The following is a 23,967-nucleotide window of genomic DNA, read 5'->3' as shown; positions in this document are numbered from 1 at the left end:
TCTCTCCAGACGTTCTCTCTCTCTCTCCAGACGTTCTCTCTCTCTCCAGACGTTCTCTCTCCATTTCTCTCTCTCTCCAGACGTTCCCCCCTCTCTCTCCAGACGTTCCCCCTCTCTCTCTCCAGACGTTCCCCCTCTCTCTCTCCAGACGTTCCCCCCTCTCTCTCTCCAGACGTTCCCCCCTCTCTCTCTCCAGACGTTCCCCCTCTCTCTCTCCAGACGTTTCCCCCTCTCTCTCTCAGACGTTTCCCCCTCTCTCTCCAGACGTTCTCTCTCTCCAGACGTTCCCCCCTCTCTCTCCCCCTCTGTCTCCAGACGTTCCCCCCTCTCTCTCCAGACGTTTCCCCCCTCTCTCTCCAGACGTTCCCCCTCTCTCTCCAGACGTTCCCCCCTCTCTCTCTCCAGACGTTTCCCCCTCTCTCTCCAGACGTTCCCCCCTCTCTCTCCAGACGTTCCCCCTCTCTCTCTCCAGACGTTCCCCCCTCTCTCTCCAGACGTTTCCCCCCCTCTCTCTCTCCAGACGTTCCCCCTCTCTCTCTCCAGATGTTCCCCCCTCTCTCTCTCCAGACGTTCCCCCTCTCTCTCTCAGACGTTCCCCCTCTCTCTCCAGACGTTTCCCCTCTCTCTCTCTCAGACGTTCCCCCTCTCTCTCTCCAGACGTTCCCCCTCTCTCTCTCCAGACGTTTCCCCCTCTCTCTCTCCAGACGTTCCCTCTCTCTCTCAGACGTTCCCCCCTCTCTCTCCAGACGTTCCCCCCTCTCTCTCTCCAGACGTTCCCCCTCTCTCTCCAGACGTTCCCCCTCTCTCTCTCCAGACGTTCCCCCTCTCTCTCTCCAGACGTTCCCCCTCTCTCTCTCCAGACGTTCCCCCTCTCTCTCTCCAGACGTTCCCCCTCTCTCTCCAGACGTTCCCCCTCTCTCTCTCCAGACGTTCCCCCCCTCTCTCTCCAGACGTTCCCCCTCTCTCTCTCTCAGACGTTCCCCCTCTCTCTCTCCAGACGTTCCCCCTCTCTCTCTCCAGAGCGTTCCCCCTCTCTCTCTCCAGACGTTCCCCCTCTCTCTCTCAGACGTTCCCCCTCTCTCTCTCCAGACGTTCCCCCTCTCTCTCTCAGACGTTCCCCCTCTCTCTCTCAGACGTTCCCCCTCTCTCTCTCCAGACGTTTCCCCCTCTCTCTCTCCAGACGTTCCCCCTCTCTCTCTCAGACGTTCCCCCTCTCTCTCTCCAGACGTTCCCCCCTCTCTCTCTCCAGACGTTTCCCCCTCTCTCTCTCTCAGACGTTCCCCCTCTCTCTCTCAGACGTTTCCCCCTCTCTCTCTCCAGACGTTCCCCTCTCTCTCTCCAGACGTTCCCCCTCTCTCTCTCCAGACGTTCCCCCTCTCTCTTTCCAGACGTTCCCCCTCTCTCTCTCCAGACGTTCCCCCTCTCTCTCTCCAGACGTTTCCCCCTCTCTCTCTCCAGACGTTCCCCCTCTCTCTCTCCAGACGTTCCCCCCTCTCTCTCTCCAGACGTTCCCCCTCTCTCTCCAGACGTTCTCTCTCTTTCTCGCCAGACGTTCCCTCTCTCTCTCTCGCCAGACGTTCTCTCTCTCTCTCTCTCTCTCTCTCTCTCGCCAGACGTTCCCTCTCTCTTTCTCTCTCCAGACGTTCCCTTTCTCTTTCTCTCTCCAGACGTTCCCTCATTCTTTCATGTCTAGAAACAATACACTTCTTAGTACATGCTCCTAAATGTGAAGCTTTTCAGTGTCTGTCTTTTATACACTGAGTGGACAAAACATTAGGAACACCTTCCTAATACCCTTTGCCCTCAGAACAACCTCAGTTTGTTGGGGCATGGACTCTACTAGGTGTCAAAAGCGTTCCACAGGGATGCTGGCCAATGTTGAATCCAATGCTTCCCACAGTTGTGTCAAGTTGTTTGGATGTCCTTTGGGTGGTGGACCATTCTTGATACACACGGGAAACTGTTGAGCGTGAAAACCCCAGCAGTGTTGCAGTTCTTGACACAAACCGGTGAGCCTGGCACCTACTACTATAGCCCGTTCAAAGTCACTTAAATCTTTTGTCTTGCCCATTCACCCTCTGAATGGCACACATACACAATCCATGTCTCAAGGCTTAAAAATCCTTCTTTAACCGGTCTCCTTCCCTTCATCCACAATGATTTGATGTGGATTTAACAAGTGACATCAATAAAATATCATGGCTTTCACTTGGTCAGTCTGTCACGGAAAGAGCAGCCGGTGTTCCTAATGTTTTGTACACTCAGTGAATGTGTTCAGTTCTCAAGGCCCCTTTTTTATAGCCTTTAAAAAATCTATTTGATTTATCATTTAGTAGACATTCTTATCCAGAGCGACAGAAATCCCTCTGCTCTGTCGTGCCGAAGGATCTTATGCCACCACGGAAAAATGCTAGTTGATCTAGGAATTTCATAACACCTTATGGATTCTGGGAAAGGATGTCCTCTTCCCCAGGAATAAAAATTAAACTGCCATAAAGGAGGCTGACAAAAACCGAGGATACCCCTCCTTCCCCCCTAGTACATTGCACACTGCTGTCAAGCCGCGTCTCAAGTTTTAAGAGAAGTTTGTGCTCTCATTGTGGCGCAGCAACTAGAATCTGTGAGTCACTCTGGCGACCAGTAAATCCATTTGTTCGGGGCATTAGGAGGCCATTTCAGCCGTCAAAATCAAGTAATCAAATGACCCACAAGTCATCACTGTAATTACCTTTAAAAAAAAGTCAACTGTGCTGATGTGCCGAGAAAACAGCCTGTGATTCAACCACCATTTTCTGATCTGATTTCACATTGGAACAATTTCCAGCTGTAATAATGTATTTCTAATCAAAGGGTTCCTCTTTAGTAGCTGTTGTTTTTAAAATATTTGTATGAGGATTGGGGAATGACCTCCCCGTTTCCCGACACTGATTCCGATCCCCCTACTTTTTCCATCCATCGTGTCACTCCTCCGCACCTCTCTTCCTCCCACTCCCTCGCTCCCTTCGTCTTCTCCCAGAGGGCAAAGAAGGTCTATTGTTCTACCTCTGCACCCTAGCCCTTGACCCACTGATTACACACCACGCGCTGCGCTGGAAAAAGGCTTTATTATCTCACACTAGACACGCCAGATCATTGTTTTACTGGCCTTTTGTTCCCTTTTTTAATCTCGTTAAGCTAAAATGTCATAAATGATTAATGGAAATGTTAGTGAGGCCCTTAACCTGGGATTAGGAGTAATCACGCTGATTTAGTGAAATGGGTGGCTTTGTCAGTTTAGTTAGTTAGTTAGTTAGTTAAGAGCACAGTTAGAAAGATATGGCATATAGAAGCATACCAGAGGAAGTTCAGGAGTAAAAACAAACAAAATATAATTATTGACTGTGTCCATAAAATTTATATAGTATGTATAAGCATGAAGTAGAGGCCCAAGCATTGTTGTTCACTAGTTTACTCCAATTAGGGAAGGCATTGTGCGGTTGTAAAGTAATAAAGGGAAATATATATATTTTCAAAGGATGTGTATATATATATATACAGTGAGGGAAAAAAGTATTTGATCCCCTGCTGATTTTGTACGTTTGCCCACTGACAAAGACATGATCAGTCTATAATTTTAATGGTAGGTTTATTTGAACAGTGAGAGACAGAATAACAACAAAAAAATCCAGAAAAACGCATGTCAAAAATGTTATAAATTGATTTGCATTTTAATGAGGGAAATAAGTATTTGACCCCTCTGCAAAACATGACTTAGTACTTGGTGGCAAAACCCTTGTTGGCAATCACAGAGGTCAGACGTTTCTTGTAGTTGGCCACCAAGTTTGCACACATCTCAGGAGGGATTTTGTTCCACTCCTCTTTGCAGATCTTCTATAAGTCATGAAGGTTTCGAGGCTGACGTTTGGCAACTCGAACCTTCAGCTCCCTCCACAGATTTTCTATGGGATTAAGGTCTGGAGACTGGCCAGGCCACTCCAGGACCTTAATGTGCTTCTTCTTGAGCCACTCCTTTGTTACCTTGGCCGTGTGTTTTGGGTCATTGTCATGCTGGAATACCCACCCACGACCCATTTTCAATGCCCTGGCTGAGGGAAGGAGGTTCTCACCCAAGATTTGACGGTACATGGCCCCGTCCATCGTCCCTTTGATGCGGTGAAGTTGTCCTGTCCCCTTAGCAGAAAAACACCCCCAAAGCATAATGTTTCCACCTCCATGTTTGACGGTGGGGATGGTGTTCTTGGGGGTCATAGGCAGCATTCCTCCTCCTCCAAACACGGCGAGTTGAGTTGATGCCAAAGAGCTCAATTTTGGTCTCATCTGACCACAACACTTTCATCCAGTTCTCCTCTGAAGCATTCAGATGTTCATTGGCAAACTTCAGACGGCCCTGTATATGGCCTTTCTTGAGCAGGGGGACCTTGCGGGCGCTGCAGGATTTCAGTCCTTCACGGCGTAGTGTGTTACCAATTGTTGTCTTGGTGACTATGGTCCCAGCTGGCTTGAGATCATTGACAAGATCCTGCCGTGTAGTTCTGGGCTGATTCCTCACCGTTTTCACCGAGCTCTCTGCAGGTCATTCACTAGGTCCCCCCGTGTGGTTCTGGGATTTTTTGCTCACCGTTCTTGTGATCATTTTGACCCCACGGGGTGAGATCTTGCGTGGAGCCCCAGATCGAGGGAGATTATCAGTGGTCTTGTATGTCTTCCATTTCCTAATAATTGCTCCCACAGTTGATTTCTTCAAACCAAGCTGCTTACCTATTGCAGATTCAGTCTTCCCAGTCTTTGACAGCTCTTTGGTCTTGGCCATAGTGAAGTTTGGATTGTGACTGTTTGAGGTTGTGGACACTGTGTGTGTGTGTATGTATGTATATGCGAGAAGAAAAAAAAAAATCATATGGGGGATTGGAAGTGATGCAGACAATTACATTGATGGAAGTTACAATCTATCTGCAATATTAAAGCTGATCTACCCCCTAGAAGAAACACCCTCCTGGTTAACCCCCTCCTAGTTTAACCCCCTCCTAGTTTAACCCCCTCCTAGTTTAACCCCTCCTAGTTTAACCCCTCCTAGTTTAACCCCCTCCTAGTTTAACCCCCCTCCTAGTTTAACCCCCTCCTAGTTTAACCCCCTCCTAGTTTAACCCCCTCCTAGTTTAACCCCCTCCTAGTTTAACCCCTCCTAGTTTAACCCCCTCCTAGTTTAACCCCCTCCTAGTTTAACCCTCCTAGTTTAACCCCCTCCTAGTTTAACCCCCTCCTAGTTTAACCCCCTCCTAGTTTAACCCCCTCCTAGTTTAACCCCCTCCTAGTTTAACCCCCTCCTAGTTTAACCCCCTCCTAGTTTAACCCCCTCCTAGTTTAACCCCTCCTAGTTTAATCCCCTCCTAGTTTAACCCCTCCTAGTTTAATCCCCTCCTAGTTTAACCCCTCCTAGTTTAACCCCCTCCTAGTTTAACCCCTCCTAGTTTAACCCCCTCCTAGTTTAACCCCTCCTAGTTTAACCCCTCCTAGTTTAACCCCCTCCTAGTTTAACCCCCTCCTAGTTTAACCCCCTCCTAGTTTAACCCCCTCCTAGTTTAACCCCCTCCTAGTTTAACCCCCTCCTAGTTTAACCCCCTCCTAGTTTAACCCCCTCCTAGTTTAACCCCCTCCTAGTTTAACCCCCTCCTAGTTTAACCCCCTCCTCACTATTCACTTTTTGTTTGTGGGTGTGTCCCTAATGGCACCCTACTCCCTTTATAGTGTAATATTTTTAGCCAAAGCTCTGGTCAAAAGTAGTACACTATGAAGGGAATGGTGGGCCATTATGGACGCAGCCTTTATCTTTATAAGCATGAGAGTAGAGGGACCGCCAGAGCATCATATAATGCCATAATAGGTACCAAAGTTATAAAAGGAGATTTGAGCGTCATAATGGAAGCAATACATATCAAAGTGAAATGTCAAAACTCTCTACTTCCCTGCTTCCTGTGTGTGCAGGTGGCCGTAACGTCACCATCTCCCTGCAGTCAAGGACGGGCCACACCCACATGCCGTCAGTGGTGGGCCTGCTGGTGTTCACCCAGTTCTGGTTCTGGTTCCCTCTCTCCCACTTCCTCTCCCTGGCCTTCACCCCCACCGCCATCATCGGACTCAACAAGGACCTCAAGGTAAACATCCCACCCCACTGTATCCATGCCATTCCAACACCACTGTATCCATGCCATTCCAGCCCCTCTGTATCCATGCCATTCCCACCCCACTGTATCCATGCCATTCCCACCCCACTGTATCCATGCCATTCCCACCCCACTGTATCCATGCCATTCCCACCCCACTGTATCCATGCCATTCCAACCCCACTGGCTTGCAAAAGTATTCACCCCCCTTTCCATTTTTCCTATTTTGTTGCCTTACAACCTGGAATTAAAATGGATTTTTCGGGGGTTTGTATCATTTGATTTACACAACATGCCTACCACTTTGAAGATGCAAAATATATTTATTTTTTCTGGCCACTCTTCTGTAAAGCCCAGCTCTGTGGGGTGTACGGCTTAAAGTGGTCCTATGGACAAATACTCCAATCTCCGCTGTGGAGCTTTGCGGTTATCTTTGGTGTCTTTGTTGCCTCTCTGATTAATGCCCTCCTTGCCTGGTCCGTGAGTTTTGGTGGGCGGCCCTCTCTTGGCAGGTTTGTTGTGGTGCCATATTCTTTCCATTTTTTAATAATCGATTTAATGGTGGGATGTTAAACGTTTCGGATATTTTTTTATAACCCAACCCTGATCTGTACTTCTCCACAACTTTGTCCCTGACCTGTTTGGAGAGCTCCTTGGTCTTCATGGTGCCGCTTGCTTGGTGGTGCCCCTTGCTTAGTGGTGTTGCAGACTCCGGGGCCTTTCAGAACAGGTGTATATGTACTGAGATCATGTGACACTTAGATTGCACACAGGTGGACTTTATTTAACTAATTATGTGACTTCTGAAGGTAATTGGTTGCACCAGATCTTATTTAGCGGATTCGTAGCACAGGGGGTGAATACATATATACGCACCACTTTTCCGTTATTTATTTTTTTGAATTTTTTGAAATATGTAATTTTTTTCATTTCACTTCACCAATTAGGACTATTTTGTGTATGTCCATTACTTTTGCAAGACACTGTATCCATGCCATTCCAACCCAATGCAGCCTGGCCATTCCCACCCCGAAAATCGGTCTTCTCACAAATGTCTGTAGCGTCCGAACGGTTTGGCCTAGAAACTAATATGACTCTATGGAAAGATGACTCTCACGAACACGATTGTTTTTGCTCTAGGATGCCCACAAGGCTCATCTGAAGATAGTCCGGTGCCAGTTTAAAAAATGAAAGGAAGTATATATGGAAGTAGTTTAATGCCCCAAAGAAAGGGTTACATGTGTCCTGATCTTATATCTCTCAGATATGGGACAGACACTTTAAAACAAACTTCCTTTAGATGTATTTTTGGACTATCTGTTTTTCCATGTATGAGTCTGTTATTCAATGCATTTCTATGTGCTAATAGCAGTAAGGCCAAATTCAATGTTTCATCAAATAATGTTTTTATATATATTTTTGATACCTAAATGGGTCCTAAAATTCCAAATGAAATAGCTAAATTATCCTTGGTATGACAATCTTTAAACAGTTCCGTATGATTAGCTTAGTAGATTTGCATATGAATCCTCCTACTTTGATGGGCTAAGCGGGTAGGCTCTAGAACAGAGTCTAGACGATCCTATCCGCCAATCAGGGCTGTGTATGTAAATATATTAAAATTTGTATCAACACTCCCACACGATCAGACTGAGCATTTCAATGGCAAAAGGAGGCTCAGGGAAATAAATGATAGAAAATATATTTAGAGTTATTTTTGTGAAATAAAGTGATTTTTTTTTATTAAAAAGACTGTTAAATTAAAAAGTGAGTTATGACGCAACATTAAACTAAATGAAAGCGCCTCTGGTCAGTGGTGGGAAATATAACCTCTTAAGGATCTGACCCTTTTTTTTTTCGCCTAAAATGACATACCCAAATCTAACTGCCTGTAGCTCAGGACCTGAAGCAAGGATATGCATATTCTTGATACCATTTGAAAGGAAACACTTTGAAGTTTGTGGAAATGTGAAATGAATGTAGGAGAATGTAACACATTAGATCTGGTAAAAGATAATACAAACAAAACAAAAAAGCGTTTTCTATTATTTTATTTTTTCCATCTTTGAAATGCAAGAGAAAAGCCACAATATAATATTGCAGTTTAGGCGCAATTTAAATGTTGGCCACTAGATGGCAGCAGTGTGTGTGTGCAAAGTTTCAGATTGATCCAGTGAAGCATTACAATACTGGACTATTTTGTATCAAGTCTGCCCAAATGTGCCGAATTGGTCAATTGATACCTTTTCAAGTACATAACTATAGAGAACATACAAAAATGATATGGTAATACAAAATGTAAGTTTACACACTCCCAGGAATGTCATAAATGATGGATCATTAGCTTTTACACTAACTTTCACACATCTAGATGGCCGGGCGGGGTGGGTGTGGAGCCAGAGACAGCAGGGGTTCAAACTGTAGAACCCAGTTCCTACATTTTAATATAAAAATGGATTTTATCATACAAAACTATGCTACGTTTTATCTCTGGGACCCTTAGGATGACAAATCAGAGCAAGATTACTGAATGCAAGTACATTATTTACCTTCATAGGTGAATGTATCAAACCAGTTGCCATGATAAGTTCTGTTGTTGTGCACTCTCCTCAAACAATAGCATGGTATTTTTTCACTGTAATAGCTACTGTAAATTGGACAGTGCAGTTAGATTAACAAGAATTTAAGCTTTCTGCCCATTTAAGACATGTCTATGACCTGGAAAGTTTCCTGTTACTTACAACAGTCATGCTAATCACATTAGCGCACGTTAGCTCAACCGTCCCGTATACGGGACACCGATCCCGTGGAGGATAACACCATTGATTTCCTTAGGGCGTATGAATAAGTTAAACAGAACATCACTTTTCATAGGGTGCTGGGCCCGGACTTTGCTACTGTTGCTTATTATTGATGTTTGACCACCACACTGTTGTCTTTCCCGTCCAGATGCCCAAGGTGCAGTACCGCTCCAACTGCAAGCCCTCCACCTTCGCCTACCCTCCGGCCCTGGAGGTGCCCAAGGAGAAAGAGAAGGAGAAGGTGAGAGTCCCCCAGTAGTGACATGACGTCACCCTGTTTTGATCGACTGAAGTCACATTCGCTGCTACTCACGGTCATCCTGAATGAAGTGACCTCAGCCAAGATCAATTTCTTGGAGGGTTTTGTTATTAAGAGTCCCTTTTTGAACTCTCATCATTTCATTTCCACGTTGTCAGTCTGAGACCATGTTATTTTGGCTACTCAGCCCGAGTCTTGGCTCATTTTAGAACATGGGAACGTTTTAATATTGTAATAAAAAAAACGGGCTATTTTTTGCAGTACTCCCTTCATTTAGTCTCTCTCTCTTCCTCCATTACAGGTGTCTACTGCTGTTCTCTCCATCACAGCCAAAGCTAAGAAGAAGGAGAAGGAGAAGAAAGAGAAAGAGGAAGAAAAGATGGAAGTGGTGAGTGATGTGAACACATCCTTTATTAGAGGTCTGCCAGCCCCATAGAGAACACTTTCAAATGTTTTTTTTTTTTTTTGTGTGTGTTTTTTTTGTTGCTTTCTATGTAGATGTTTTTAACCTTCCTCAAGCAAGAATCTTGTAGCCCCTGTCCCAAACAGAGCTCTGCTCATATTGAAAAGCCTATTGAGGAATGATCCGTGTAATTGGTTGTGAGGTGCTAATGGTTCACAGACCTTAACAACAGTCTCCGATACGTCCCGGCCTCTGCAGTCTGCAGCTTCCGTCACTGATAGTTCTGTCCCTTTAAAGTAGCAGTTCTCAGGAAATGTAAGTGAACTATCCCTTTAAGGAGCAGTTCTCAGGAAATGTGAGTGAACTATCCCTTTAAGGAGCAGTTCTCAGGAAATGTGAGTGAACTATCCCTTTAAGGAGCAGTTCTCAGGAAATGTAAGTGAACTATCCCTTTAAGGAGCAGTTCTCAGGAAATGTAAGTGAACTATCCCTTTAAGGAGCAGTTATCAGGAAATGTAAGTGAACTATCCCTTTAAGGAGCAGTTCTCAGGAAATGTGAGTGAACTATCCCTTTAAGGAGCAGCTATCTGTCAGCCCTGGCAAGGTCCCACAGCCCCTCTCCACTGATGTGACCAAGTTACCCATGAAGCACACAGCTGGAATACACAACATCACCGACAGCCCCTGTCAGCCCAGCGCCAGTATTCCTTTCAGTGGGACGTCGACTGCTGGGCGTTATCGCTATGTTTGATGGTGTCCACCGTGCTAGATTTCACGTCCTCGTTGAGGGATGGCTCTGCGATCTCAGGCGAAGTTGGATCGGCTGAGTTTGATTGATTGGGCTTGGCGTCATCGAGGTTAACGAGAAGGGGGAGTATTTTAGCCCTCGGTTATATCAGTGTGTTAGTTTAACCAAAGGCATTGGACAGTGGAGATTTGTTTCATTCTCTCACACAAACACTGTGTGGGAGTGTGTTTGTTTTAGTGAAAATACACACGTAGACAAACAGGAGTGCTGATACGAGTCATTGCACCGCTATGGTCCAGTTTTCAGCCTAGCGTCAGATGGTACAGGGCATTGTGGTAACAGCCGGTTCCACACATGCATGGTAGAGGCCTGGGCAGGGGACAGATAGGAGGCAGGGAGAGCCTAACACATGCATGGCCACCAAGTGCAAGACAACCGATAAGGAGTGTATCACCCATCTCAAGATAAACACATCTTCCAGAGATTAAGCTTTTGGTTGTGTCAGGAAACGTGTGAAATGAAGGCACACTTTATTCCGGGGGTGACGCTTACTGCCGTCGACCATCTATTTTATCATCCCAATGCATGGTCCTCTGTAGCTCAGCTGGTAGAGCACGGCGCTTGTAACGCCAAGGTAGTGGGTTCGATCCCCGGGACCACCCATACACAAAAAATTTATGCACGCATGACTGTAAGTCGCTTTGGATAAAAGCGTCTGCTAAATGGCTTATTATTATTATTATTATTATTATTACGGACTCACTGAGTCGTGGGTTTTCCTCAGGAAAAGGGGGGTGAAACGCTCAAAATTGTTTGTTGGACTCTCAGGAGGTACAGGAGGCTGAGAAGGAGAAGAAAGATGAGGAGAAGGAGAAAGAGAAAGAGAAGGAGAAGGAGAAGAAGAAGGAGCCTGAGCCCAGCTTCCAGCTGATGGAGAACCCTGCCAGAGTGATGCCCGCCCAGCTCAAAGTGCTCAACATGCCCGAGACGTGCCGCTACCAGCCCTTCAAACCGGTACGTACGGTTGGTGTGTGAGTCTGTGAACGTGTGTGACTTTAAGTGTGTATCTGGTAGGAATGTGACACATTAACGTTTTTTTTTTTTTTTTATGAACTGGGGTTATAAAAATCATTAAATGACGTGAATTCACAATTCAGATATGGTCCTGCATATGACCGCTAGGGGGCAGTGCAGTTCAATCTACCGCATCCTGGCTAGCTACCTTACTGCTGTCCCCCACCTACTCAGCAACGATGGTACTAATGCCGTGTTAGCTTCTCTGTCGTGTTCCTCTCCATGTTCTCGGTTGTCAGTCCCACTGTTCATCAGTGTAATGGCTCGTTGCAATGATGTACGACGGCGTGTTCATAGACGTTCAACAATCTGTTGTTGTTTGAGAGCTCGCGCTTTGTACTTCATTGTACAATTTCTCCATCAGGGCCGTCACTGTTTTTCGACATGTCATCTTTTAGTCTGGTTCTAGATATGCCATCAGGGCCGTGAAGCCGACATCCTCTACCATTTGACAATGGCCGCATATCAACTGCAATCAGCGCTGTGATTTTCTCACTCCGTCCTTTTATCGCACTGCTGCCAGCAACGGGTTGGGTCTCACGGTTCCTCCCTTTAAGCGTTGCACCTGTACTGCCACTGTAGCTCAATTCCACCTCGCAAAGTTTGCATTTCATCACCTTCTGATTTAACTTCTCAAAGTACTGCCAGACAAGACTTCCCTGCCGTCGCTTCCCTGTCTCACTCTCTGCCATTTCCCCAACTGTTAACGATGATGACGTGCAGAGCGCTTTATACAGTGCGTTTGGAAAGTATTCAGACCCCTTGACTGTTTCCACATTTTGTTACATTACAGCCTTATTCTAAAATGGATTAAATGTGTTCTCCCCTTATCAATATATACACAATACCCCATAAGGACAAAGCAAAAACAGGTTTTTAGAAATGTTTGCAAATTTATAAAAAAATATAAAACTAAAATATCACATTTACATAAGTATTAAGACCTTTTACTCAGTACTTTGTTGAAGCACCTTTGCCAGCGATTACAGCCTCGAGTCTTCTTGGGTATGACGCTACAAGCATGGCACACCTGTATTTGGGGAGTTTCTCCCATTCTTCTCTGCAGATCCTCTCAAGCTCTGTCAGGTTGGATGGGGATTGTCCCTGCACAGCTATTTTCAGGTCTCCAGAGATGTTCGATCGGGTTCAAGTCTGGGCTCTGGCTGAGCCACTCAAGGACATTCAGAGACTTGTCCCGAAGCCACTCCTGCGTTGTCTTGGCTGTGTGCTTAAGGTCGTTGTCCTGTTGGAAGGTGAACCTTCGCCCCAGTCTGAGTTCCTGAGCGCTCTGGAGCAGGTTTTCATCAAGGATCTCTTTCCCTCGATCCTGACTAGTCTCACAGTCCTTGCCGCTGAAAAACATCTCCACAGCATGACGCTGCCACCACCATGCTTCCTCATAGGGATGGTGCCAGGTTTCCTCCAGAGTTAACTCTTGGCATTCAGGCCAAAGAGTTCAATCTTGGTTTCATCAGACCAGAGAATCTTGTTTGTCCTTTAGGTACTTTTTGGCAAACTCCAAGTGGGCTGTCATGTGCCCTTTTACTGAGGAGTGGCTTCCGTCTGGCCACTCTACCATAAAGGCCTGATTGGTGGTGTGCTGCAGACATGGTTGTCCTTCTGGAAGGTTCTCCCATATCCACAGAGGAACTCTGGAGCTCTGTCAGAGTGACCATCGGGTTCTTGGTCTCCTCCCTGACCAAGGCCGTTCTCCCCCGATTGCTCAGTTTGTCCGGGCGGCCAGCTCTAGGAAGAGTCTTGGTGGTTCCAAACTGCTTCCATTTTAAGAATGATGGAGGCCACTGTGTTCTTGGGAACCTTCAATGGTGCAGAAATGTTTTGGTACCCTTCCCCAGATCTGTGCCTCTACACAATCCTGTCTCAGAGCTCTACGGACAATTCCTTCGACCTCATGGCTTGATTTTTGCTCTGACATGCACTGTCAACTGTTGGACCTTATATAGACAGGTGTGTGCCTTTCCAAATCATGTCCAATCAATTGAATTTACCACAGGTGGACTGCAATCAAGTTGTAGAAACATCTCAAAGATGATCAATGGAAACAAGATGCACCTGACCTCAATTTTGAGTCTTATAGCAAAGGGTCTGAATACTTATGTAAATAAGATGTTTCTGCTTTGTCATTATGGCGTATCGTGTGTAGATTGATGAGGATTTTTATTTATTTAATCATTTTTAGAATAAGGCTGTAATGTAACAAAATGTGGAAAAAGTCAAGGGGTCTGAATACTTTCGATTGTACTGTATCCTTGGCAAATAAGTTTAAAGATTTTTATCTCGTCCTACTTACAGCATTGTTGTGTTACATATTTGTTTTATTTATTTTTGCCTTTATGATGATGATGATCCGGACCTGTTGGTGGTAGTTTTAGTTTTGTGATAACTGCACTGTGATTTAAATTTGTACAAAAATAAAACATTTCGGTTAGCGTTTTTTTTTTTTTAAGTTAATGATCCCAAATTAGTTTAAATGTCACACCCCTAGTTTCTGTCTCCAGCGATGAAGCCGTCTTTTATCAGCCATCTTTTATGAATCTTTCCAACCAAGGTTATAAGCCCTAGTTGGTTGGTTTTGGCCCAGATATTTTATATCCACACAGCCCCTATCGTCACCCGCTGAGTCTTAAAGTTGCCGGACAATAAACCACTGTACTCTGGTCCTGCGCAAAATGTTGACAGCTTTCCTCAGTAAATAACATGAGATATGTAGTCACCCACACACTTATCCTAATCCCCACTCCTATAAAGAGCAGTATCGTTTGGTTACATGTCAAATCAACACACGTCGAGCTGAGAGCAATGCATCATGGGTCATATCATATGACACTGGAGTCTTTTTGATCTTTGCTGTCTTTTAAATTATTTATTATTATTATTTTATTATTATTATTTGTTAAGGTGGTGTCTTAACATAAAGCGAACCATTGTTGTGGGGCCAGGGTATGCCTCCCACTGACCTTCCCACCAAATTGTGGCGATTCGATTTCAGCCAATCAGAGCACACAGCAACTGTGACAAAGATCTTGTAGTGTGGTCTGTGAGTAGATTAGTGTTACTTAGCTGCGCAGCGTAGATAATGTAGGAGTAAGAATCTAGTCTGGGCAGTGCTCACCATACCTGATGCTTTAGTCTGGACCTAAAACAGACCATATCTGTAACAACCTTATCTATAAAAGGGATGTACAGTGATAACCAAGCTGCTTGATGTACAGTACTGTACAACCACTGCAAGGGCAATGTGATAAGAGTATGAGGCAACCATCCCCTCAAAATCCTCACAAAAACAAATACCTGGGCTTTCTTGCCGTCATGATAAATCTCTTCACTGTGTAATCCCTCACCACGTCTGTGTAGTGTTTTGAAAGTTCCTCTCCGCTTCAGCATGATAAAGACCTGTTGCAGTCCCTCACTTCTCGGCTTCAGCATTATAAAGACCTGTTGCAGTCCCTCACTTCTCGGCTTCAGCATTATAAAGACCTGTTGCAGTCCCTCACTTCTCGGCTTCAGCATTATAAAGACCTGTTGCAGTCCCTCACTTCTCGGCTTCAGCATTATAAAGACCTGTTGCAGTCCCTCACTTCTCGGTTTCAGAGGTTTACATGGACATAAGCCTTCTGTAAAGCCTTGTTAAATGTGTCCAACTGTTGCATAAGCATGCTAGTCAGTGTTGACAGTGGAGAGTAAGTGAGAATTAAACAGCATGGGGTGCAGTGTGTTTTCTGAAGTCGAATTGAGGTTATTGTGGGGCGGGTGATGTTTGATGGGTGGTACCGCTCAGTTGGGGAGGCAGACAAGATAAAAAGAGATTAAAATAAGACACCCATTATTGGTCGAACAGCTTACAGTCGCTCATGTCATTGGTCGAACAGCTTACAGTCGCTCATGTCATTGGTCGAACAGCTTACAGTCGCTCATGTCATTGGTCGAACAGCTTACAGTCGCCTCATGTCATTGGTCGAACAGCTTACAGTCGCTCATGTCATTGGTCGAACAGCTTACAGTCGCCTCATGTCATTGGTCGAACAGCTTACAGTCGCTCATGTCATTGGTCGAACAGCTTACAGTCGCTCATGTCATTGGTCCGTGTCCCCTATCTGTCTCCAGCTCCACACCGGCGGCATTATTATCATGAAGGACACCAGCGAGGAAGAGGAGGAGCTGGTGGAGCCCGTCTCCGCCCATGGCCCCAAGATTGAGGAGGAGGAACAGGAGCCCGAGGCCCCTGAGCCCTTCGAGTACGTCGATGAGTGAACGCCCTCCACGCAAAAGGTATGTGTCCTGCACCAGTGTTTACCAAATGATGGATCTGGATCCATTGATGGTTTGCAGCTAATTTGTAATGGGTTCACTCTGAAAGTGTGAGTTCTATATCGTGGAGCTCCGCCCCATAGGGGAGCTATGCTCCTAGTGGTTTACCCTCTGCCCTAGGGCAGAACAGCCTGAAAACAAATTATGCACACACCTACAGCCAATAGGAGTACAGGTGTCCCTATATAAGGAACCCCGTTCCATCAATCTGTCTCCCATTATCTTCAGCGACTGGACTAGAACTGAAGAAGCCTTACGAAGACTCTGAAAGATTTTCGTCGTTGACTGCCAGCCGTCAACGTCTTTCGCCATGAGCACACCTGGGAATTTCCCACCCCCAAAGGCCCTTTTAAGGGCTCTGTGTCGGTGTTCCACCATGGCTGCTGCGGACCCCCACGACCTCTGTTTCGTGTGTTTGGGACCGCAGCACGCCGAGGATGGTCTCGACAACCCTCCTAATTGCGCCTCCTGCGCCCTCCTTCCCTATTAAGGAGAGGCAGCAGCGTCGGGCGTTCTTTTTGAAGGACGTCCCTCTGGAGGACGTAATGTCCTCACTCCTCTCTGCTTCAGAGGGGTCAGAGGACGATGCGGCGTCGGAGGATGACAGGGAAGGCGCCGAGGCGGATATCCCAGTGGGACAATCCAGACCTCTGGCGCCCACCTTCAAAACCCCCTTTCATTCTGAAAGCGCCAGGGTAGAAGAGTCCCTGTGCGATGACGACATGGGCTCTGCTGCGTCAGAAGCCCTGTCCTTCGCGGTAGCCTCTCTGCGCTCGGACTTTCCCGGGCTCATTGAGAGGGCTGCCACACGACTCGAGGTTGCGCTGCCCCCAGCTCCCCTTCCTATGGAGGTGGACCTGATGGAGGGCGGCCCTTACTCCAAGCCGAGGAGGGCAGCTGAGCCATTGGCTCCAGCCTTGCCCTCCCTCGGCAAGTATGTCGAGGGTTCGTGGGGGGGCACCTCTGGCGGCGCGTTCGCCGGCCAGAGCGTATATCCCCTTCACCAGAGTGAGCGGATATGAGTGGGCAACTAGAGGAATCCCCAGGCTCGAGGGCGCCATGACGGCGTTCCTAGTGCCGGGTCGAGTCCCTGGTCAGCCTCCAAGAAGGCCACTCTGCCAGCACAAAAGGATAGATTTACAGCCCAGTTGGCTGAGAAATCTTTTATGCTGGGAGCCCAGAGCGTAGCAGCGGCGAACAATATCGCCCTCCTCGCGGCCTCTCTGTCCCGTCTCACAACGGGCAGGTCGGAGATGACCAGTGAAGAAGTGGAGGAGGCCTCCAGAATCTCTGGAGCCATTCTGCACCTGACGCAGGCGATTGCCATATGCGCAGGAAGGACCATGGCCACCTCCGTGGTCACAGAACGACACCTGTGGCTTTCCATGACGGCCATGAAGGAGACCGACAAAACGTCTCTACTCAACGCCCCCGTCTCCAGCGAGGGCCTCTTTGGCCTCGCAGTGAAGGACGCGACGGAGAGGATCGCCAGACTGGACGAGGAGAGGAGGCACCTGGCCAAGCATTTGCCACTAGCAATGAGGTCCAGCAGAGCCCCAGCTAAACCGTCCATCTCCAACGCCCCCAGCAGAACTACAGTGAGGCGTCGGGCCAGGCGACAGACGCACACCACAGACAGCAGGAGAGCGAGCTCGGCTCCCCCAGCAGCGACTGTGGTAGCGACAGTCCCGCCAGCTGAAAAAGCTGTCACGAGACCAGCTTGGCAGTACCAGAAGGCCTCCCAGAAGCGCAAGCACATCTGACGAGGCGAGGGGAAGAGGACGGAGAACGGCCCGGCGGGTTTCGCAGGAGGGCCTACTGTTTTTTCCCCCCCCTACTCCACTGTTCAGAGTGTAGAGGGCTGTGTTGTTACATTGTGTGAATAAAGAGATTGTTCTCATTGACATTGTCAAAAGAAGGACAATTATTCCATAAGGTTCGGAACACTCCACGTTCTATGTTTTCTCCCTCACCATCTTGAGCGCAGCCCAACCCACTTAGAGTGTGTAGCTGAGCGTGCTCAGGAGAGGAAAGGGGTAAAGGTAGCAAGGCGCAGCCTTAGCTCACCTAGTGAAGATCTCTTACTACAGACTCCTAGGAGCTCTGTAGTAAAGTCTTCACGTAGTAGGCAGTTGCCTCTGTCCCAATGTGACATGAAGGCGCAGCCGCTAGCCGGGAGTGACGTCTTACTGCAGGCTAATGCCTCAGTCAGTACAGATCAGACCCGTGCAACGTTCACGGAGAGCGGGAATACCAGGGCTACTAAGGTAGCCAAGGTATGGACGCCTCCGGTATATTCTGAACGTATCAATGCCCATGGCTCTGAGCGCAGCTCACCACACATTGAGTGTGTCGTTGAACAGCCGCATAAGACCAGTGAAGAGGCATTGTGGCACCACCGTGTGGTGTCAGCCAGAGATCATACTTTTCAGCTGAGTTCTGTAAAGGATAAGTCTCATGCCAAGCGGCAGCCTCAGTCAGACAATGACATGATGACGCAATCGCTTCTGGGGAGAGCGCTCTGTCTCAGGCCAGTACCTCAGACAGTGCAGTTCAGACCCGTGCTGCGTTCACGGAGGGCCTGATTACTACGGTTATGGGCATAACCACGTTTCGGCCCCCGTTTCTCGCAGAACGCGCTGATAATAACCACATCGGGGGTGGCGCACTATCATAGACCAAGGTCTCTGTTAGTACGACCCAGACCCATGCTGCGTTCAAGAAGGGCCCGATTACCACGGTCATGAAGGTGCCCAGTGTATCGGCGCCCCCACTTTCTCCTGAACGCGCCCAGGCGCAAAGGATACCTCACATTCAGCAGGCAGCTGTCTCGGTCCCAATGTGACATGAAGACGCAGCCGCTAGCCGGGAATGACGCCTTGCTGCAGGCTAATGCCTCAGTCAGCGCAGTTCAGACCCGTGCGACGTTCACGGAGAGCGGGAATACCAGGGTTACAGGTGTAACCTAGGTACTGACGCCTCCGGCTTATTCTGAATGTATCAATGCCATGGCTCTGAGCGCAGATCACGACACATCGAGTGTGTCGTTGAACAGCCGCTTAGGAACAGTAAAGAGGCATTGTGGAACCACAGTGTGGTACCGGTCAGAGATCACGCCTTTCAGATTCTGTTGAATTCTGTAAAGGATAAGTCTCATGCCAAGCTGCAGTCTCAGTCAGACAATGACATGATGACGCAATCGCTTTCTAAGAAGAGCGCTCTGTCTCAGGCCAGTACCTCAGACAGTGCAGTTCAGACCCGTGCTGCGTTCACGGAGGGCAAGATTACTGCAGTTACGGTCGTAACCATCGTATCAAAGCCCCCGATTCACCCAGAACGAGCTGATGGGTCCTCTCCCTTTTAAAAAAAAAAAAAAAAAAAAAAGGGGGGCCCACCTTGGGCTATTTCACCAACCCAGTGCTGGGGAATAGCGGAGGCGTGGGCCATAGAGGAGGGGTGTACGAGTTCAAGAGGATGCCGTTGGGTACGCCCTGGCACCTCGAACGTTTTCCAAATGTGTGGAGGCGGCATTGGAACCGCTGCGTTGTCAAGGGATAAGGATATTAGCCTACCTAGACGACCTGCGGGTTCTCGCCCGTCAGCAGAGCTGACGTTTACTTACACGACACAGACAGTGATTCATCTCACGCGTCTGGGGTTCGCTGTGAATTGGAAAAGGAGTGCACCCTGGCCCAGTCATCAGATAGTCTACCTGGGACTACAGCTAGACACTGTAATGATGAGGGCGCGAATTTCGGACCCTCGAAGGGCAGCATTGGTACTAGCCCTGAGGGAGTGTAGTCCGAATTTCACAGTAACGGCGCTATCGATCATGTCACTTTTGGGTCTCATGTCGGCAGCCCACCCTGTGGTCAAGTTTCTCCCTGAGACAACAGGACGATCAGCCATTGGGAAGAGACGCATTCGCGCACTGCCCGTGGCCGAAAGTTTATGTCTGATAAGCAGAAATCGCCATCCACCATTCGAGTGTTGCAGTGGCATTTTCAGCTGGTCACGAAGGGTTTAACGTTCAATCACACAGTGGTGAAACGTTTTTATTGGGAATGCAACGGCTTAGGCTAATGCCTAGAGCTACGCTGCCCTGATGGGTTTTGGCCTTAGTTCTCGAAGCGCTATGTAAGTCGCCGTTCGAGCCATTGAATCAAATACCCCTCAAAATGCTGTCTATCAAGACGGCGCTGTTGCTCGCCTTGACTACCGTTGTGCTCAGTAAGCGCTTTGGCGTGTTACATTGAGTGCACAGTAGCGATTAGGTCATCGCCTCAGCTGTTTGTGTGTCATGGTGCGGCTGCATTGGGTAGACCACTTTCAAAACAGCGATTGCCTCATTGGCCTTGTGAAGGCATTGAGCCGGCGTACGAGGCGGCGGGGCAACAATCGCCTCAGGGTGTTAAAGCGCACTCCACTCGTGGAGTAGCAGCTTCTACTGCCCTCTTCAGAGGTTCAGAGGTAATGGATATTTGTAGAGCGGCGTCTTGGGTGACACAGTCTCCTTTTATTCGTTTCTATTTGTTGGATATGTCTTCTAACTCTTTGGCTCGATCTGTACTCAGCGTGGCTGAAGGGAGATCTTGAGAAGGAAACAGAGAAAGAAAGCAGGATTGTGACCATGTTCATAAATCCGCTTCTATTAGAAGAAACATATTATGGCACGTTTTTTCCAACTCTTTGAGCTCGGTCGGCATTCAGCAGAGCTGAAAGGCGATTTCGAGCTAAAGGGAGAGGACAGAGCAGGACCTTGGACAGGTTCCAATCAGGTCCGCCTTGGTTAGGAAAACGTGTTATGTCAGGCCAATGACTAGGGCTACGCTGCCCCGATGGGATTTGGCTTTGGTTCTCGAAGCGCTATGTAAGGCGCCGTTCGAGCCATTGAATCAAATACCCTTCAAAATGCTGTCTATCAAGACGGCGCTGTTGCTCGCCTTGACTACTGCTAAGCGGGTCAGTGATTTGAGTGCACTGTCGACGAGACCCGACTGCCTTGCCATTAATGGCGTTTTCAGCAGAGCGGTGTTACGTCCCAACCCGGCATTTGTGCTGAAGGTTATTAACAGTGCATATAGATCACAGACCGTGGAATTGTGGGCTTTTTATCCCCCTCCCCAAGGGGAGAGGAGTGAGAAAAAGATTCATTGTTTGTGCCCAGTACGCGCTTTGGCGTGTTACGTTGAGAGCACAGCAGCGATTAGGTCATCGCCTCAGCTGTTTGTGTGTCACGGTGCGGCTGCATTGGGTAGACCACTTTCAAAACAGCGATTGTCTCATTGGCTTTGTGAAGGCATTGAGACGGCGTACGAGGCGGCGGGGCAACAACCGCCTCAGGGTGTTAAAGCGCACTCCACTCGTGGAGTAGCAGCTTCTACTGCCCTCTTCAGAGGTACAGAGGTAGTGGATATTGGTAGAGCGGCGTCTTGGGTGACACCGTCTCCTTTTATTCGTTTCTATCTGTTGGATATGTCTTCTAACTCTTTGGCTCGATCTGTACTCAGCGTAGCTGAAGGGAGATCTTGAGAAGGAAACAGAGAAAGAAAGCAGGATTGTGACCAGGGTCATAAATCCGCTTTTATTAGAAGAGACATATTATAGCACGTTTTCCAACTCTTTGAGCTCGGTCGGCATTCAGCAGAGCTGAAAGGCGATTTTGAGCTAAGAGGAGAGAATAGAGCAGGACCTTGGACAGGTTCCAATCAGGTCCGCCCTGGTTAGGAAAATGTGTTATGTCAAGAATAGGCTTTTTTACCTTTCGAGCTCGATTGCACTCAGTATAGCTGAAAGAGAATCTTTCAGCTTAGAAACAGGTTTTGTTGAGCAAATGGTGTAGATGGGTCATAGTGGTAAAAAAAATAAAAAATTAAACCACAACCCCGTTGTATCCCCAGCCAGTGACCATTCCGAGAACTCAAAACTTTTCAAAATCAAACTGCCTGAATATTCAGCGTCACCTTGTAATTATACAGGCAACAGCCTCAGAGTAGCTATGCGACATTGATGGTTCAGAGAGAGAGGTGACGGTACAGTGCAGGTCTTCGGGAGTCCTGTTCCCATGCCTAACCTGGTTCATGTCCATCAGTGCCTTGGGAATGTAAACAATGCTGCCATCGCCAAACCCTCCATCTGTACAGCGTAGAGAGCCCAGCTAGATTGCTTTGTCGTTTTCGGCCGTTGTGTTGTTCCTCATTTCCTCCCATGAAGGGTTGTACATACATGATGTATGTTAAACAAGATACCATTAGATAGTGTCATGCCCTTTTGGATTAGAAATGCTCTGCGAATAAGATGATTTCAAAAAACACACCAGTGTGGTCAATATAAAAATACATCTCTTAAAGTAACTGTCCAATGTTTCCAGAGTTCTAGGTGAAATAGTTTTCCTACCAAAAAATTGTAATTGAGTATGTTAAAAAGCAGCTTTTCTGTGTTGAATGGTGTGGGCGTACCCAAACAACAGAATGGCGTGGGCGTACCCAAACAACAGAATGGTGTGGGCGTACCCAAACAACAGAATGGTGTGGGCGTATACCTGCAATTAAAAATATTCATGTCAGTAAACTGCTGATTGGCCGGCTCATCCTCCTCAGGAGGAGGACATCATACTCTATGAGGAAATGGCAAGCATTTTTTAAACGATCTGATATACAAGTTTGAGGTGGGTTTTTTAAAGTGTTTATTTTTTATGCAATTTATGCTTTGGTCAACAACATTATTTGGGTACGAGTTAACAGAATATGACTTTTAAAAGTAAGATTTTTACTGGACAGTTACTTTAATGACAGTCTTTAAGTTATAAAAATTAAAAGTTAATTTGAATATAGATATGCCAAATTAAAAAAACTTTATTGTAAAAAGAAGCAATGAATTAGGGGTGTTTTGTGATCAAACACAGAGCCTGGTCAGGTGGTATCCTAACCGCTCTGTCCTTTTTGTTCCACAGGTGGCGTTACCAGGCTTCTACAGGAAGAAACTTCACATCCCAGAATGCACCTCTGTCTCCCCTCCTCCCTACTTATTTTACACGTTCCTTCCCAGTCCCGGCCCCCTTTTACATTCTCTTGTTAAATGCTATCATTTTCTGTCAGTACAATAAATAAAAAAAAGTGGAGCATGTGTGCTTATTTTTGTTCCTGTGTGTATATAGCGTAATCCCCCTAATCCTACACATTTAAGATGGTTTATATTCTCTCAGCCTGCAATTATTCTGCCCAGTCTATCTTACACAAAACACAGTGAACAGTCTCCCTATCACACTGTGTCCTTACCATACCCATGGCTTGAACACACACTCACATTGAATGCACAAGGACATACTGACCCACGCTTAGACGTACATGTCAGATTTGAAGGAGCGTAAACGCAGACAGAGGTTTTAGTCTTTGGCTGCAAAGTGCGAACCGTTAACACTTGTTGACGGGAAGACCGACGTCGAACTAGATGAGGCTGTTTCAAATTGAGTTTAAGTGGCACATGGTGTTTGTTTCCCCAGTTGGTTTTGGATGTTTATGAAAGCCTGTGGAATGCCAGTTGGGGGTATGGAGGCAACGTTTGATATTTAACATTAGAAGCAACTGTTCTTAATACTTTAAGGTCGTTAGTGTTTATTGAGTGGCTGCTGTTAAAATGTGCCCTCTTTATTCCACTGCCATCTGGGGAAAAGATGAGAGTTCACATGAAATGCTGCTGGGCAAGAATGAAGGAAGCAAGTGTGGTGACATGAAGCTGCCATAGAATGTGTTGCATGTCAGAAAACAATTAACTTAGTTCATTTTATGTAGCTACAAATGTTTGACCTCAGTTATTTTGGGGAGAGAAGTGTGCTTCACTGCTTGAAAACAATCAATAGTTATTCCTCCTCACTAGTCCTTTCTACCTCAGCTATTTAGTAACACTAACCCATGTATAGTGAGGGAAAAAAGTATTTGATCCCCTGCAGATTTTGTACGTTTGCCCACTGACAAAGACATGATCAGTCTATAATTTTAATGGTAGGTTTATTTGAACAGTGAGAGACAGAATAACAACAACAAAATTCAGAAAAACGCATGTCGAAAATGTTATAAATTGATTTGCATTTTAATGAGGGAAATAAGTATTTGACCCCTCTGCAAAACATGACTTAGTACTTGGTGGCAAAACCGTTGTTGGCAATCACAGAGGTCAGACGTTTCTTGTAGTTG

The 23,967-nt window shown here is 47.0% G+C and overlaps 1 protein-coding gene across 1 annotated transcript in view; it reads left to right on the top strand.

The window, feature by feature from the left end:
- Window positions 1-22,895, top strand: part of LOC121576513 (26S proteasome non-ATPase regulatory subunit 1) — an 80,007-nt gene extending 57,112 nt beyond the window's left edge. Inside the window, exons 20-25 of the mRNA XM_041889712.2 lie at window positions 5,983-6,152; window positions 9,111-9,203; window positions 9,523-9,609; window positions 11,201-11,386; window positions 15,572-15,736; window positions 22,728-22,895. Of these exons, the coding sequence (XP_041745646.1) occupies window positions 5,983-6,152; window positions 9,111-9,203; window positions 9,523-9,609; window positions 11,201-11,386; window positions 15,572-15,718 (683 nt within the window). The 3' untranslated portion in view covers window positions 15,719-15,736; window positions 22,728-22,895. The remainder of the gene's footprint in view (window positions 1-5,982; window positions 6,153-9,110; window positions 9,204-9,522; window positions 9,610-11,200; window positions 11,387-15,571; window positions 15,737-22,727) is intronic.
- The last annotated feature ends 1,072 nt before the right edge of the window (window positions 22,896-23,967 follow it).

Source organism: Coregonus clupeaformis, chromosome 11 (assembly GCF_020615455.1).
Source record: "Coregonus clupeaformis isolate EN_2021a chromosome 11, ASM2061545v1, whole genome shotgun sequence".
Classification (NCBI taxonomy): domain Eukaryota; kingdom Metazoa; phylum Chordata; class Actinopteri; order Salmoniformes; family Salmonidae; genus Coregonus; species Coregonus clupeaformis.
The sequence above is the reverse complement of the archived record's forward strand: the minus strand, read 5'-3'. Positions and strand labels throughout refer to the sequence as shown.